This window comes from Lontra canadensis, unplaced genomic scaffold (assembly GCF_010015895.1).
Source record: "Lontra canadensis isolate GAN:19392208 unplaced genomic scaffold, GSC_riverotter_1.0 scaffold183, whole genome shotgun sequence".
NCBI lineage: Eukaryota > Metazoa > Chordata > Mammalia > Carnivora > Mustelidae > Lontra > Lontra canadensis.
This window is the reverse complement of record NW_022631177.1, coordinates 944,057-960,269: the sequence shown is the minus strand read 5'-3', so window position 1 is coordinate 960,269 and position 16,213 is coordinate 944,057. Positions and strand designations below refer to the sequence as shown.

The window sequence follows — 16,213 nt, the reverse complement described above, 5'->3', positions numbered from 1 at the left end:
CCCTTCTCATCCTTTTATAATGTCAGAGTGGGAAAGGACCTTGGAAGCCCAGGAATCCATTCTTTTCTTACAAAAGGGGAAACTCGAGTCCAGAGAGGGGAAGGGACTTCCCAAGGCCACAAAATGGTCACAGAGTGAGTTAATGGCAAAGCCTCACCTAGAAGCCAGGTGTTCTGACCACCCTTCTCAAGTATCCATTTCACTTCACCAAGTTGGCTCATTATCCTTGGGGTATGTGGTGCTCTACATTGTAAAGGATACTCAGACCATACCTGCACACTGTTGCCTATGGATAGGAGGAAAAAGAACTATGATCAGTCACTTTCAAAGTAAAACTCAAACTTATCCAGATAACTGCTACAGTCTTGAATTCCATTGTCTTGGGATTCTGTGACCTTGAAAGAAGTAGAATGATTTCTGGCAAACATGTCTCCAAGGCGTGGACTGAGGGTGCATCCCACCTGGGAGATTACAGCCTTATCAGAAAGTAAACACATAAATCATGAATGTGTTGGGGAAGGGAATAAAGCATCAAGGCATTGATTTGAAGAAGATGAAGACTGGGATTTGAAGGAAGGAAAATAAATAGAGAACAGATACGGAGAATAAGCCAAATTCTGTTGAAAATGAGGATTGAGTAAGAATGGGGTAGGAATATGAGGGGAAAAGGGATATATAGAGCTACAGAAGAGAACGAATGAAGTGTTGGAGGAGCTGAGGTAGTGTAGCCAAGAGAAGAGAAGTTTCGGGGGGACATGGGATCTTCAGAGCGCTAAGGGATTATTAGGGAGAATCGAGGATTTGTGTGGCCACCGGGAGCAAAGCTGAGATCCCTAGGGGAAGTCACACAAAGGAGTTCAGCTACACGCAAGGACTTTCTGAGAGTCAGAGCTGTCTTGAGAGGGAACAGACAGTTTTGATAGGTAGTGAGCTCCTCATTTATGGAAACTTGCAGTCAGGGACTGTAAGCCTCTGCCAGGGTGCCGCCCAGGGTCGGGCCTTGCTTGGGGGTGGGGCCGGGCCGCCTGGATTTGAAAGGGTGGGGGCTGTGAAAGGGGTTGGAGAAAGAGTAGGCCTATGTGTGCGTGTGTGTGTGTGTGTGTGTGTGTGCGTGTGTGTGTGTGTGCGCGCGCGCGCGCGTGTGTGGGGGAGTCCCCCTAGGAGTGCCCAGGCCCAGCCTGACCCCCAAGTGGCTGGTGTGGCGAGGCTGGGCTGGGCGGGGCGAGGCCAGCGGCCGGCAAGAAGGCGGGCGCGAGGGCGGGGAGCAGCGCGGAAGCCCAGCCACATAAAGAAACGGGCGACGCGACAGGGGCGGCTCTTTCCTGGGTGGGGTTTCTGAAGTCGTGGCCCGTTAGCAGGAAGCCGAACAGTTGCCCCAGCGCTAGAGAGGGACCCAATCTGAGCCTCCAGCCCCCAGAGTCTGTGCTGTCTGTACTGTGTGCTCAGCGCTGCCAGACAGCTCCTAGTCGAACTTTATCAACTCTGCCACTTTTGCAGCCATCATGCCTAAGACGGTGAGTACAGGGGATGAGCGCTGCCGCCCTGGGGGCTCTAGCAGACTCTAGTAGCCCCCTGCTGATGGCTATGGGCTTGGCCAGCCATCCGCCCACGCAGAACACCGCGCCCTCCGCTGAGGCCTGGGTTGGGGAGGAGCGAGAATGGAGTCCTTGTCTGGTGAGCCCTCTCGTGTGAGTGGGTACCCCGCTAGAAGTGGACAGGGTGGGACCGGCCTCTTTCTCAGATTCCAGTTTCCGGCGGCATGTGGGATGAGGCAGTAGGGAAGGTTCCTTGCGGACCTCGAGGTCTCCTCTTGCTCCTGATGGCCTGCGGGGGCAGGGGAGGGAAACACTTCCTCCAGTTCAGGAATTGGCGCCTTTCTGGGGACAAGGCTGCTTTGGTCCAGGAGAGGCCATGGGAAGGGTGTAGGAAGTGCAGTGGGCTGATCCAGCACCCTCTTTCACCTTTCTCATAGTCTCCCCTGGAGGCTCCATATGTTTTACACTATTAGAGGAGAAAGAGTTGGTGGAGGAGAGAGTTGTGGAGGGACTCATCAGATGCTGTTTGCTTCCACCCAGGATCACTAATACTTCACTTGGAGGAGGAGGTCCACTTTACTTCCTATTGTGGAAGACTGGTTTCTTCCTCTCTCTACCGACAGATTCTTGCCCTTCCCATTGCTTAATGGTTCTCTGTCTCCTTCTATCCCATCCAGATTGTTCTGTGAGGTGTGGATTCCCCCCCCCCCCCCCCCCGCCCAGGGCCACACCTTTCTAGAATGGTGGTGGCTTCTACAATTTGATCTCCACCCTGCTGGCTGTTATGAGAAGAGCAGAAGCCTCCTGGGAGTGGGGCCTAGGGAGGCCGGATGCCCAGAAGGGAGGGGCATGGGAGGGGTGTGCCTGAATAATGAGTCCTACTTGCTTTTGTGCAAGTCATACCAAGAGGTTTCTGGAGCCCTTCTCTTGTTCAGGAAGGCCTAGTGACCACCCTGGCTTGCGTCCCTAAGGCCAAGAAGCTTGTGCTTCCCGACCCCTTTCCCTAGAGGACTGTCTGAGCCTTGTAGTGCTGAGATAGTGACATAGTAGCCCTGAGAAGGTCCGAGGGTCGCTGGAGGAGAGAAGTGGGGGGCTGGTTCTTTGGGTGTATGCTGAATTTGGTTGCCACGTTGCAATAGTCCAGCCTTTCTGCCAAGTCATTCTTGCCTTTTCAGAACCCTATTAGAAACACCAAGTTTTCAACAAGCATGTGCTTCTACATTCTCTCTTTTTAAAATTGCTCATGGTTTTATCACATGGAGTTTTTCCCCCTCCCCCAATACACATAAAGTGACAGAGAATGGTTTTGAAAAGAGAAAGGGAAAAAAAAAAGCCCACTGCTTCTGCCAACACAGAGGATTATAAAGATCCTTCCAGGAGACTCTTTTTCAGTTTATCTCTCTGTGGGTGGTTTTACCTAATAGATGGGTGGATCTCTGGGAACAGAATTGCCCCACGATCTCTCTTCACTACTGGCATCTTTCAGCCTCATTTCTAAAATATCTCACCTTTAAATACAACTTGATGGGCCTGGAAATTGTCTCAAAGTTGCCTTAACCATCCCATCTCAGTCAGAAGTGGTGAAGAAGATAGCCTGATGATCCTTTTCCTGGGCTTGGAAAGAGCCTGGAGAATGAGCTGTTTGAGGTCAGGCCTAGGGTACTGAAGGTACCTGAATACTGAGGTATTTTTATGCAGATTGACTGAAACTTGAATCAAATTGGAAGGAGAGGGCTGAATTTTGATAGTGTGAAAGCTTTGGAGAATTTTCCATGCTGTTCAGTTCAAGGAATAGTCAACTTTTAGGAGAAACTATATCATGCCTATTAAGACCATAGAATCTTGACCTGAAAAGGACCTCTGAGACTCTCTAGTGCAACTTTCTTCCTCTCCCCGCTCCACTATTTCTCTTTTAACTAATGAGGATATTGGGCTTACAGAAAAGAACCTACCTAAGAGTACATGGTGAGATAACCAAGACTGGGGCCCAGACTCTTTGATGCTTATCTCAAGGACCCTCTATTCTGCCTCAGTGACTAGGTTCTTTTTTTTTAAATATTTTTTTAAAGTTTTTTATTTTATTCATTTGACACAGAGAGAGAGAGAGAGAGATAGATCACAAGTAGGCAGAGAGGCAGGCAGAGGCGGAGTGGAAAGCAGGCCCTCCGCTGAGCAGAAAGCCCGATGTAGGGCTCCATCCCAGGACCCTGAGATCACAACCCAAGCGGAAGGCAGAGGCTTAACCCACTGAGCCACCCAGGCGCCCTGTGACTAGGTTCTTGAAATTGAGTCCTCTCTCCTGCCCAAAGCAAACTGCCCCCTGTTCTTAGGACTTCCTGGTCCTCAGATAAAAAGAGGTAGATAATTCAGACATAGTGACATTGACATTTGGTGGTCTCCTGTTGAGAGTTGGGGGTTTCACAAGGTGCCTCCTGTTACTTTTCTCATTCCTCATCCCAGTGCTGAGGCATCCAGGAGCATATACTAGTTCACTGCATGCCCGCTAGTAACTTTAATGGAGGAAAAAAATTCCCTATTTGCCGCTCCTCCTTCACTAGTTAGGCTATTAGGCTATTTCTGGATTATGACAGATAGGGAAGGGTAGTGGAAAAATCAGATCCGTTCATTCATATGAACTATGTCTACAGTCTGTCCAGAGTTGGTTTCACTTTTACAGCCAATTGTCTCCCTTAGTCAACCCAACCTCTGTTAAATCTGTTAAAACATGCTTCTCTGTACCCTCTCCCTGCCAATTCTTGGATTCTGCTTCTAGTTGCCAGTTTCCTAAGTCTGCCGGAATGAAGAAGCTTATTAACTGACATCTACACTTTCTGCTAAGACGGTTGTTAAAAAAAACAAAAAACAAAAAACAACTTTTCCCTTCTCTGCCCTCTTTAAATTTTTTTAGGTCACAAAGTCTTTGGGAGTTTTTGATCTCCCAAAAAAGATTGTTTTGAATTTTCAAGGTTTTCTTGAGTTTTTGGTTTGTTAGAGTTGAAAAGGCTCTTCACAACTGTCAAGTCTAACACTTCTAATTTATAGAGGGGGGAAACTGAGGCCCACAGATAAGGAGGGCCTGACCTAGAATAATATAGCATGTCAGTAGCAAAGCCAGAACTTGAATTTAAGTCTTAGTTAGAGTATCAGTTTGGTAAGATCTTTTCAATTTGCTGAATTTTTAACCCTAGCTCAGCAGGTCAGGGGGAAGGTTATCAAATGATTGTTGATAGGACCATCCATGTGAGCAGATGTAGAGTCCACCTCCTTAAAGTATTTGAAGGCTTCTGGATCTGCATTCAGCTAAACTTTAACAGGGACTGTGTGGACTGTTTATTCTCCTGCCATTCCTAGCATTGCTTGAGCCACTCGAGTGGCACTAAAATGGTACTTTGTGAATAGAAGGCAGAGTCTCAGTCTTTTAACTCTTGAACCAACCCTGCCTACAGACTTCAGGGTGGGGCAAAGGATTAGGAATGGAGGTTATATGTGAGAGAGGGCAGCTCTGGATCCTGAATCTCTCCACCTCTGTTTCTCCAGTTCATTCGGCCCTTTGTGGAAGCATAGATGATAGAGCAGGAACCATCTTGGGGATTTCCTTTAGGCTGTTCCTTGAATAGCCCTTTGGGCAGAGAGGTGCTGGTGGGGCAGGAGGACACTTGAAGGTATCAACTAATCTGTACTTAGTTTTATAGAGGGGAAAGTTTCTCTGTGAGTGGATGACAGAGGCAGTACTGACCACTACTCTGCTAACTCTCCATTATTATCTAGCTGCCTATAACAATAGCTTTGTTTTAGTGGAGTTATTTTTATTTTTTTCTCTTCCCCCTCTTAGGAGAGTGCTTTCCTGGATGGTGAAGTGATATTTAGAGGTCATCCATCTGGTCTATCTCGCTGACTCTAAATCCAATTCTATAGATGACAGCTACACTTATTCTGAACTCTGTTCTGCTAGTGTTGCTTGGCAACAGTCTATCTAGGTTCCTCTGTATCTTCTTGGGAGTCCCCCTCACTGGGATTTCCAGACTCACGGTCCCCAGAGAGGAGAATATTTGGCTACCAACACAATCAAGGTTGGGCCTTTAATGGCTAAAGTTGATGAAAATTGGCATTATTACAGGTTGAGAACAGTGTGTTTCTGATTTTTCAAAGATAGAACTCAGTTTATTATGTACATCTTTCCCAACTCACAGTATTCTCTCTGCTACCACATCCCACTCTTCTGCCTCCCCCCCAAAAAGAGTACAAAGGTGGTCTCCTTTGGGCCAGTCTAGTGGTCAAGAGGAGAGGTGGTCTTGTCATGATTGGCTGGCTTTGCTATTCATCCCTCCAATTTCATTCTTGATAGAGCTGAAAAACTTTTCAATTTCAGGTTTGGATTTGTGGTATAGGAACAGTCACTTGAAGGGTAGCTCAGGACTCCATTGATTTGGAAATTGGCAAATAACACTGAGCTGAGAATTTTTCTTCTTCTCTTTCCATGTAAGAAGAACATCTTCCCTGTCCTCAATAAAGTGATCCAAATGAAGTAAAAATTTAGATAAGTCCTTTCTTTAGGCTCTCAGTCTCTCCAATTTGTCATGAAGGAATTGTAAAAGTAATAAGGACACTTAGGGACTTTTCCAGTACTGATATCCTTGAGAGCCTTGATGATACAATTTCAAGCCTACCATTTCTATGTTTTTTCCTTCAGACATTATTTTCCTCAAAATTTGAGTGCCTTCTGTACCAGGCAGTGTGCTAGGCTTTGCTGGGAATACACAGTTCATCAGCACTTGCTAGAATGTACCTTCTTTTTCCCCCTACGCCTCTGGAGTACTGTTTTTTTTTTAAGATTTTATTTATTTATTTGACAGACAGAGCTCAAGCAGGGGGAGCAGCAGAGGGAGAGGGAGCAGCAGGCTCCCCGCTGAGCAGGGAGCCCATTGTGGGACTCAATCCCAGGACCTGAGCCAAAAGCAGAGGCCCAACCATCTGAGCCACCCAGGCGCCCCTGGAGTACTGTTTTTTTCCTGGGTGTTGACTTCAGAATGGAGTTTCTAGCTTGGGAGTTGGTTTGTTTCATTAGTTGCTCTAACAGAAACACTGGCATGAGCCACAGAGCAAATGACCTGGCCTTAAACATTTAGTTCTACCTTTATGTTTTAGATGGGGACAGCAAAGGCCAGAAAAGGGAAGTGATATGAGTAAATGGTAATAAGGTTGGGACTAAAACCCAAGTTGGCTGGCCCCCAGTGTAGGGGAAGAATTTTTTTTTTAAAGACTCATTTATTTTAGAGAGAACATGACCCGTGCTGAAATCAAGTGTCAGATGCCCTCCTGACTGAGCCACCCAGGTGCCCCTAGGGAAGGAACTTTTAAGGTCTGCCTTCTAAATCACACTTGGTGCAGGGTGCTCAGTGTTTCCTACCTCTTTGCTGGGGGTGACTTGACTGTAGTGTTATTATGGTAATGGGAAGATCAATTCTTTCTGAGTGTGTAGAGCTGACCTCAGAGGTTATATGGAGATAGCTCAGGCTCTGACAGTGCCTTTGGGACTGTTTGTAACACTTACCAGGAAGGTAAATGTTTTTTGCTTTGTTTGCAATGAGTGGTAGAAAACAGATGTATGTGTTGAAGGGAAGAAGAGACTAGCCACATTTTCTTGCTTGAGACTGGGCCTCAATTCTCCTTAAAGTCTTTATGGATAGGGGTTATTTCTTTTGTGTATTCATAGCTAGAGGAGTCAGTCATCTTGTCCAGGATCACATGAAGTTGGAAAGCAGAATTTGGATTTCCCAGTTACTAAGTTAGTGGTCTCTCACTAACTTGTCTGTCTTGGAAGAATGACTCTATTCACCAAGGTTACACAGACTTCCAGATAATTGGTTCTGTGGTGATTAAATTAACAAGATGGCTGCAGTAGAGTTCCCCTAAATACCTTCTGCTGTAGCAGGTTTCAGTCAGTGGGTGACTCAGTTTTTCTGGGGCCCCAGAATGACTGTTTTCTCTTCCTGCTCACTCCTCACCCACATTATTGCTTTCTCTTTGCCTTCTTAAATTTTGAGTTCTGACCTCTCTGTATCTGACTCAATGCTCCAGCTTGACCTGTTCCATGAATTAGGAGAACATTATGGTACTTTGGTGGAAGTAGTTGCTGCTGTAGCAGATATTTGAATTCAGACTGGAGTCTCCTGGCCTCAGCCCCTCACTACTCACCTCTAGGTGTTGTAGGCCAATCCTAAGGTAGGTAGAGAGCTAAAAAAAAAAAAAGCCTTTTCAGGACTTCATAGAAAGTTAGCATAGAGTAGTGGGGAAAACACAGCTTCTGGAACCAGACTGCTTAGACTCAAATCCGAGCTCTGTGACCAATTAGTTGTGCAGCTTTGGGCAATTTACTTACCTTGTGTGCTTCATTTTCCTCAACTGTAAAGTGAAGATAATAGTAGTACCTATTTCATAAGGTTGTTCTGAGGCTTAAATGAGGCAATTTTTGTAAAGTGCTTAGAACTGTGCCTAGCATCTACTAAGTTAGATGCAAATGTTTGTTATGATTATTTATGGAACTGAACTATTATATGCCCAACCTTGTGCCAGGTATAAGAAGGGTAAGAAAGAAAGCAGGCAGTTGTATTCTCACCATTTATTGAGTGTTTACTAGGTACTATTTACTATGAGAGAAACAAATGAATGGAGTATATAACAGCTGCCTTCATAGATCTCCTATTTAATTGGAGATTTAGGGCTAACTCACTTAAAAACATTTTGATAAAAATAAATTTTACATGGCATTCTCTATAGATTTTGAGAAGAAGGGGGTTTAATGGGACATGAACAGGGCTTTGAAGGAAGTGTATACTTGGGAGCAGTGGCTGTTCTGAGTGGAAGAAGACGTGGTTTTGGCACACGTATGTAAACCCTAGTCCAGTGCTCTCTTGAAAGTGATTTTGGGGGCTTCTGGGTGGCTCATTTGGTTAGGTATATGTCTTCAGCTCAGGTCATGATCTCAGGGTCCTGGGATCAAGCCCTGAATTGAGCTCCCTGATCAGTGGGGTGTCTGCTTCTCTCTCTCTCTCCACCAGCTCATGCTTACGCTCTCTCTCAAATAAATAAATAAAATCTTGAAAAAAAAAAAGAAAGTGAGTTTGTCTGAAATGAAAGAATCATTGAGGTGTTTCAAGGACAGTGACAGAGTACCTGTAAGCATAGACCAAGTTACTCTTTGTAAGGTCAGTTAGAGCCAATAGTTCTGAAGGAGTTTGTTGGGGAAGACTTCACCTTGGGTTTTCTAGAATTGGGTGAATTAACTGAAATAAATATTATTGTCTTTGTTGCTCATGTAGATATTTTGTGTGGCAGAGTATCAGTCAGGGCCTATTGAGGCAGAAAAGTTGAGATGTGGGCATTTGGTCTCACAAAACAAAGTATAATACCAAGAAATCCATTCCTAGATGTGTATTTGGGAGGTGATAGGGGTCAGGGCCTAGAAGGGAGAACAATGTATACTTATCAGGTTTGGTCAACATTTCCCTCCCTCTCTTTAGTACTAGACTCCCTCAAATATCTGGGAAAGGGAGTACCTGGGTGTCACAGTCAGTTAAATTTCTGACTTGGTTTTGGCTCAGTTTGTGATCTCAGGTTCATGAGATCAAGCCCCACGTGGGGATCCTTGCTCAGTGCAGAGTCGGCTTGAGATCCTCTCTCCCTCCACCCGTCCTGCTCGTGCTCTCTCTCCCTAAAATAAATACATAAATCTTAAAAATAATATCTGGGAAGGATCAAGGCTTTATTTTTCTCCAGTGTAGTGTGTTTAGATAAGGTTCCTGATTTTGCTGTCTTGGTCTAATCTGCCCCCTACCACTCACTATCATATCCCCACCCCTCTGTCCTTTTCGAGAAATCTCAGCCTGAAAGTTTAGATGAAGTACACCAAGAGGTTTTGATCTGTTACAATCTTTGACTGAGGTTGACTAATCTGATATATGGAGTTGTAGGACGGGGGTCAAGGTAATAGTGTCATCTATTTGAGTGTCATCAGTTAAGTTGTACAAACCTTTGCGATCTTTGAGGGTGTTTTTAAAAATGTTTTATTTATTTATTTATTTTAGAGAGGGGGAGGCATGAGTAGGGGGAGAAGCCAAGGGAGAAAGAGAGAGAGAATCTCAAGCAGATTCTGCACTGAGACTGGAGCCCACTGGGGAGCTCAATCTCATGACCCTGAGATCATGACCTGAGCCAAAATCAAGAGTTAGACACTTAACAGACTGAGCAACCCAGGCATCCCACTATCTTCAAGGGTTTTAAGTGAGCAAAACTCCTCTCCAAACATCCTTGCAGATATACTTGGGAGATTAATAACTCAGAAATTCCTATGCTGAGAACAAAAGTCACTTAACCTCTTTGCCTTTGAAATTTTCTTTTCTCTAACATGAGGCTGTCAATAATAACAAAAATATGTAACCAGAGTAGGTCAGAGCCCTCTTCCTCAGATTTCTTACTCCTCTTGGCACCTGGACCATGGTGGATCTAGAATATGCTTAGTGAGAACATCTGGCATTTTGCTTTAGAGTTATGCTATACCTCTCTGTTGGTACTTGAAAAGCTGCTCCAGCAGAGCCCGAGGGTGGGCCTGGGGAAAACCTCTTTTGATTATCTTTCTCTATGCCATAGCTTGGGCATTTTCCTAAGGTTGGGAGTTTGCCTCCTGGCCTTAGGCCAGTTGCCAGAGGAAACCAATGACTAAATGCTTCCTCCCTGTGACGTCAGCTTTTGGAACCTTTCCTGATGATTCCTTACCAGTCAAGTATGCCTTATTTGGTTATTTTCTCCCCCTTCAAATGCCCTTTACCACCTCAACTAGTCCCCTGTTCTGTTTTGCTACAGGGAATGCCTTTCTCAAGTTTTTGTAGTGCCACCTGCAAACTTTTTTTTTTTTTTTGCCCTAGTATAGGGCTTGCTTAGAGTGGGTGGTTGAAGCTCTTTGATGGAGGTGGGGGAGAGGTGGGAGAGAAGAGAGAAAGATGGGAGAGCTCTGGAATAACTGTGATTTCTGCCTTCATTTCTTTCCATTCTTTTTTTTTTTTTTTTTTAAATCTCTGCAGGCTCTTTTGACCCAGTCTGGTCACCCCTGTCTAGCTTCTTATTTTGATCTCTGACAGCCTAGGTAGTCTTGCTTAACCTAAAAAGGCTCAGAGTGTTGGGGTAGGGTGGGGTCATCCTGGCCCCCTCAGCATCTTAAACTGTTCCTTTGGAGTAGGTAAAGCCTTCCAGTTAATAAATTCTTTGTGTGCCCTTTGTGTGCATAAGCTTCTGACTTGGCTTTCCTGAGTGGAATGGGTCCGATGTCCCTCTGCCTCCCATCCTCAGTTCTGAGTTGTCTAGCCCTAGGTTAAAAGAGCTGAACTTTCTGACATTTAAAGCTTGACATACTTGTCTGGGTGGTTTTTTTCTTAATTCTTTTTAATAGAAATGGTGCAATGAAAAAAATAGTGTACTTAAAAAGTATATCTGCTTCTTAGTCTCTGCCAGTGTGACCTTGAGCAAGTCATTTCTGCGGGCTATGGTCTTAATATCTGTTTAAAGAGAACATTGGTTTTTCCTGAAATTCTTACTATTTGTGCTCAATCTTTAAGAAGATAGTAAGGCTTCTTGGAAAGAGTGTAACAAAAGAGAGAGCAGTGACTATTTGGAGAAGGTGCCCTTTCTTTACAATGACACTGGGGACATTATTTTTGCCCCCAACTATCCATGTGTAAGTAAACCTCTTTATTTCAGTGAGCTCTGCTTAGACTAGGTTTTGGATCCACCCACCCCAGAACTCACTGTGGGCATACTGGCTTGGAGAGACAACTGTTGGCTAAGTGCCTTGGGTGGGGCCTTGGAGTCCAGCCTGCAAACCACAATTGCTGGCTATTTTAGGTCGTTGGTGAATCCAAGAAGAATAGAAGACCCTGGAATTGGTCATTGTTCCACCAGGGAAGGGGGAGGCTAAGAAACAAACCAAAACTGAATGCAAATGAGATTTGACTTCCTTTACTCCCTTCCTCCACAACATCCCTCTTCTTAGGGCTATGAAGTTGCTTTTGGCCAAGTCTTAAATTGCTAAGGTCCCCTTCCTTTTCCTCTGTCTGAGTCACTGATACCTATATTGCCCTTGCATGGGGAAAGCTAGGTGATGTGGGCTTGGGAGGAATTTCTAAGGGAGATTGCCACATACCTGGTGTTGAGCCTTCAACTGGTCCTGTATTTTGCGAATATGGCTTTCTTTGGTGTTAGACCTGTGGATCAAAGGAGAGTTTTTTCTGAATTTCCCATCAAGGCCTAATGGGCTTATAGGGCATAAGCAAGTTCCTAGAAATGATGTGATCTTGGCTGGATTTGTTTTCACCCATCTTCTTCTTCCTCTTTACTGACATTTTGTATAGCTATTATTTATGAATCAAGGATATCAACCACCTAGGAGTTGTCCACGAATTTGATCTTCACTTACCCTGAGTTCCTGGTAGGGAGGTTATAATAGAAGTATTCTTGGTGTTTATCTTCCTTTGGGAACAAGTTCTTAGACAGTTTAACCAAAGAAGACTTAGTTGGGTAGAGCTAGGTAGTGCTTTTGGGTGGAAGATTCTTCCTCAAAATTAGGCTGAAACATCCTCCAGGCTGTGTAGGAGCTTTCTGCTGGGTACAGCCACCTTGCTGTCAGCCTTTCCTTTCTAGAGACCTCTCAGGTGGTAGAGTAGAATGACTGTTCATGAAGGAGAGTAAGCAAGCAGGTGGAGGGGAGAAGGAAAGAGGAGTCAAATGAAAAAAAAGTAGTTATTTTTATATTTCCCCTTTTTAAAAAAAATTATTTATTTTTTAATTTCTTTTCAGTGTTCCAGAATTCATTGTTTATGCACCACACCCACTGTTCCATGCAATATGTGCCCTCCATAATAACCACCACCAGGCTCACCCAACTTCCCACCCCCCAAACCCTCAGTTTGTTCCTCAAAGTTGACAGTCTCTCATTTCCCCCTCCCATTTTGCCCAACTCCCTTCTCTTCTCCATCTCCCCATGTCCTCCGTGTTATTCCTTATGCTCCACAAGTAAGCAAAACAAAATGATAATTGACTCTCTCTGCTTGACTTATTTCACTCAGCATAATCTTTTCTAGTCCCATCCATGTTGATACAAAAGTTGGGTATTCATCCTTTTTGATGGAGGCGTAATACTCTGTAGTATATATGGACCATATCTTCTTCATCCATTTGTCCGTGAAGGGTGTCTTTGTTCTTTCCACAGTTTGGTGACTGTGACTATTGCTGCTATGAACATTGGGGTACAGATGGCCCTTCTTTTTCACTACATCTGTATCTTTGGGGTAAACACCCCGTAGTGCAATTGCAAGGTCATAGGGAAGCTCTATTTTTAATTTCTTAAGGAATCTCCACACTGCTTTCCAAAGAGGCTGCACCAACTTGCATTCCACCAAAAGTGTAAGAGGGTTCCCTTTTCTCCACATCCTCTCCAACACATGTTATTTACTGTCTTGTTAATTTTGGCCATTCTAACTGGTGTAAGGTGGTATCTCAATGTGGTTTTGATTTGAATCTTCCTGATGGCTAGTGATGAACATTTTTTCATGTGTCAGTTAGCCATTATATTTCCTGTTTTATAAAACACAACATGACATAAGACAGAGTTTAGTAAGTGGAGAAATCTTCCATTAAACCCACCATTTAACATAGTAATTATTATTTATTTATATTTCTTGTCATAGCTCATATAATAATTTTCCATGGTGCAGTCATTATATATATATAAAAGTACTACTACTTTATCCTTACTTAATATATCACTAAAAGCTTAAGTAAATGCTGCTTAGTTTTTGAAAATGAACACTTTCATGGTTTTATAAAATTCCATCCAGTGGCTATGCCATAATTTACTATTACTCTTTTGGGAGTCATTTAGATTAGTCCCAGCATTTGCCAGTATTTATAACACTGCAGTAAATGTGAGAAGAGAACATCTAAACCCCTTAGCATAATATATATAGAAAGCCATTTGATGCCTGGATCCATCCTGGCTTACTTTCTGGACTTACCTCCCCAGATGTATGCTATACTATGGCTTTGTGGGATCAAGGTTTTCTAAGTAAGCCATATCTTTTATACCTTTCAGCTCTAGCATATGTCTTCCCTTTCAGTTTGAAACGTCAAGTGCGTTTTCTTCACCTCCCTCCACTCCATGTCACCTCCACTGGAAGCTTTTTTTAATACTCCTAGGTAGTTAGTATTTGTTATACCATCCTCTCTGTGTGGACTGTACTTCCTTTATAAGAACTTCTGTTATGATATTTAACATGTGGTGTTGCAACCATCTAGGCTCCCAGACTTTCTCCTTCAGTAAACTCATGGACTTGAAAGTTTCTAACTACTCTGCCTCAAGAAGGGGCTCTTGTCCAGGTGGAGGTGGTTAGGGATGGGCAGGTCTTTGAAGAATGTATAGTCAGTGGCAGACATAGAGAGAGAAACAGCAATAATGTATGAAAGGGATCCAAGAGTGTTGAATTAGAACCTGGTAGGACATATAGGACACTAGTAATAGAAAATATACACCTTGGAGGAGGGAAAGATAATTAACACCTACAGGGCAGAGAGGCTCCTTGAGAGAGTTTTGTTGGTCTTGACACACCAGTGCAAACTTCTTAAACATTTCAGATCTCAGTTTCCTATCTGCGATATGGAAAGAGTGATAACACCCTACTTCTTAGGGTTATGGCAAAGATTCAGGCACTAATGCATCTGAAAGTGCTCTGTGAGGTGTGGGGTACAGAGGAGGGAAGGTAGGCTGAGGCTATCCCAGAATTTTTCTAGTTGTCCTCTTAAAGTTCTTTCCTTGTGTGTTCCCTATTAAGCTTCTGAGCCCAGAAAGACAGATGCTATGGTTTCCCTGAGCAAGACCCACAGCTTGGTACTTTAGTAGAAGGTATGCAGGGAAGTCCCATTTCCCTACTCATGTAAGCAGGGTGGCTCCAGCTGGCCCTAGTGCAGCCCTACTCAAGAATAGCCCCAAGGGGCTGGAAAGGGAGGTGCCACCTTCTCTCTAGCTCTTTAGCATCAAATGGATGGTACTACAGTAGAAGTTTTCTTTGGAGGTGGAAGTATTTATAGAAGCTGCAGTGAAGATGGGTACCTTTCAGGCCTCCTGGCCCCAAACCTGCCATGGATAGAAGGAAAGGTATCTGTGTCTGTCACTGACTATATATTATTAAAAGACTTGCCCATCCACCTGTCTTGGGCAAATCGCTCATGGGCAACCATCCAAGCCAGATTCAAGGTCTTTGGATGTGTTTTGTTTTCTCCACATACTACTGTGGCTTTTTGCTGCTGTTGTGGCCATTTGAAAACCCTTAAGTAACCCAGGACTTTGTTTTATAAAGGAAGCAAATTATATGAACCTATTGAAGATCTATTAATTATAAAATACAACAAGGGGAAGGACTTGCTCAAGGTCCCATAGTCAGGGACAGAATCAGGTCTTAAAGCCAGGACTCTCAGGAGTGTGTTCCTTCCATTCTATCAGCCTATGCCACTAAAAATGTTTAAACTTCATGAGAACAGGGAGAGTTTCCCACTACTCATTGTATCCCAGTACCTAGTACAAAGCTTGGCATAGAGGAGGTACTCAAAAAATATATGTTGAATAGGTACATTAGTAGCTACTATTGTCAAGTTGGATTGTGTTTCACAGACTGCTTTGGCTAAGTCTACTAGAAAGCCAAACAACAATTTCAGTGGTGCACTAGAAATTACCTAATGTAAACCCAGCTGGGCCCTGGAAGAATGGAGCTGAGTAGTGCCAAGGAATGGGGAGGAGTGGTCCCTCTTGTGTACCTTAGAGAACCTGTTTACCTGTGAGCGGTCAGCTAGTTCACAGACAATTCCCATTCACCGTTTTAGGTCTTCACAAAATATTGGTAGCATTCACAAGGGAGAATATTTGAATCAAAGTTTTTGGTGGATTCTAATAGCAGCCATGCAAGCATTTCTATATGCCTTTGTGAAGCAACCTACACTTTGGTTCTAGAGTATATATTTGAAACATTACCCAATTTTTAAAGATTTTTTTTGATTTATTCATTTGAGAGAGATACAGAGACAGAGCACAAGCAAGGGGAGAGCCAGAGGGAGAGGGAGAAGCAGACTCCATGATGAGCCAGGATCCCAACGTGGGGCTTGATCCCAGGACCTGGAGCTCATGACCTGAGCCTAAGGCAGATGCTTAACCATCTGAGCCACCCAGTTTTTAAATTTACACCTACCCAATTTTTAAATTTAATTTTTTTGTGTGTGTGCTGCTCACTGTGCTATAGCCAGCAGGCAGGGATGCCTTGTATTATCTAATCCTTAGAGGTATGTGCTCCTGAGGTTTAGGGATTGAGTTGACTCCTATGCTCAGGGATGGGGAGGACCAGGCACAGATCAAGGAAGATAGCAGGGAAGATCTATAGATCATCATTTTGGGGCACTCAGCATCTGTGTTCTCCTGTTGCCACTGTTGCCACCACCACTGCCACAGCCATTACCTTTGCTGCCTTAGGGCCCAGAGCTGCATATCTTTGCAGATTTGGGCATATTTTAATCAAGGTTGGCTAATCAGGGGAGCAATAGAAGGTACTCTTTTTCCTACCCATTTCTGAGAGTAGGGTGTGGCTAGC

General features: G+C 44.1%; 1 protein-coding gene across 1 annotated transcript in view; it reads left to right on the top strand.

Annotated features, from left to right (window-relative positions):
* Nucleotides 1–1,305: 1,305 nt before the first annotated feature.
* The window catches only part of MSN (moesin), a 77,331-nt gene continuing 62,423 nt past the window's right edge, over nucleotides 1,306–16,213 (top strand). The window contains exon 1 of the mRNA XM_032846916.1: nucleotides 1,306–1,514. Coding sequence (XP_032702807.1) covers nucleotides 1,503–1,514 — 12 coding nt within the window. The 5' untranslated portion in view covers nucleotides 1,306–1,502. The remainder of the gene's footprint in view (nucleotides 1,515–16,213) is intronic.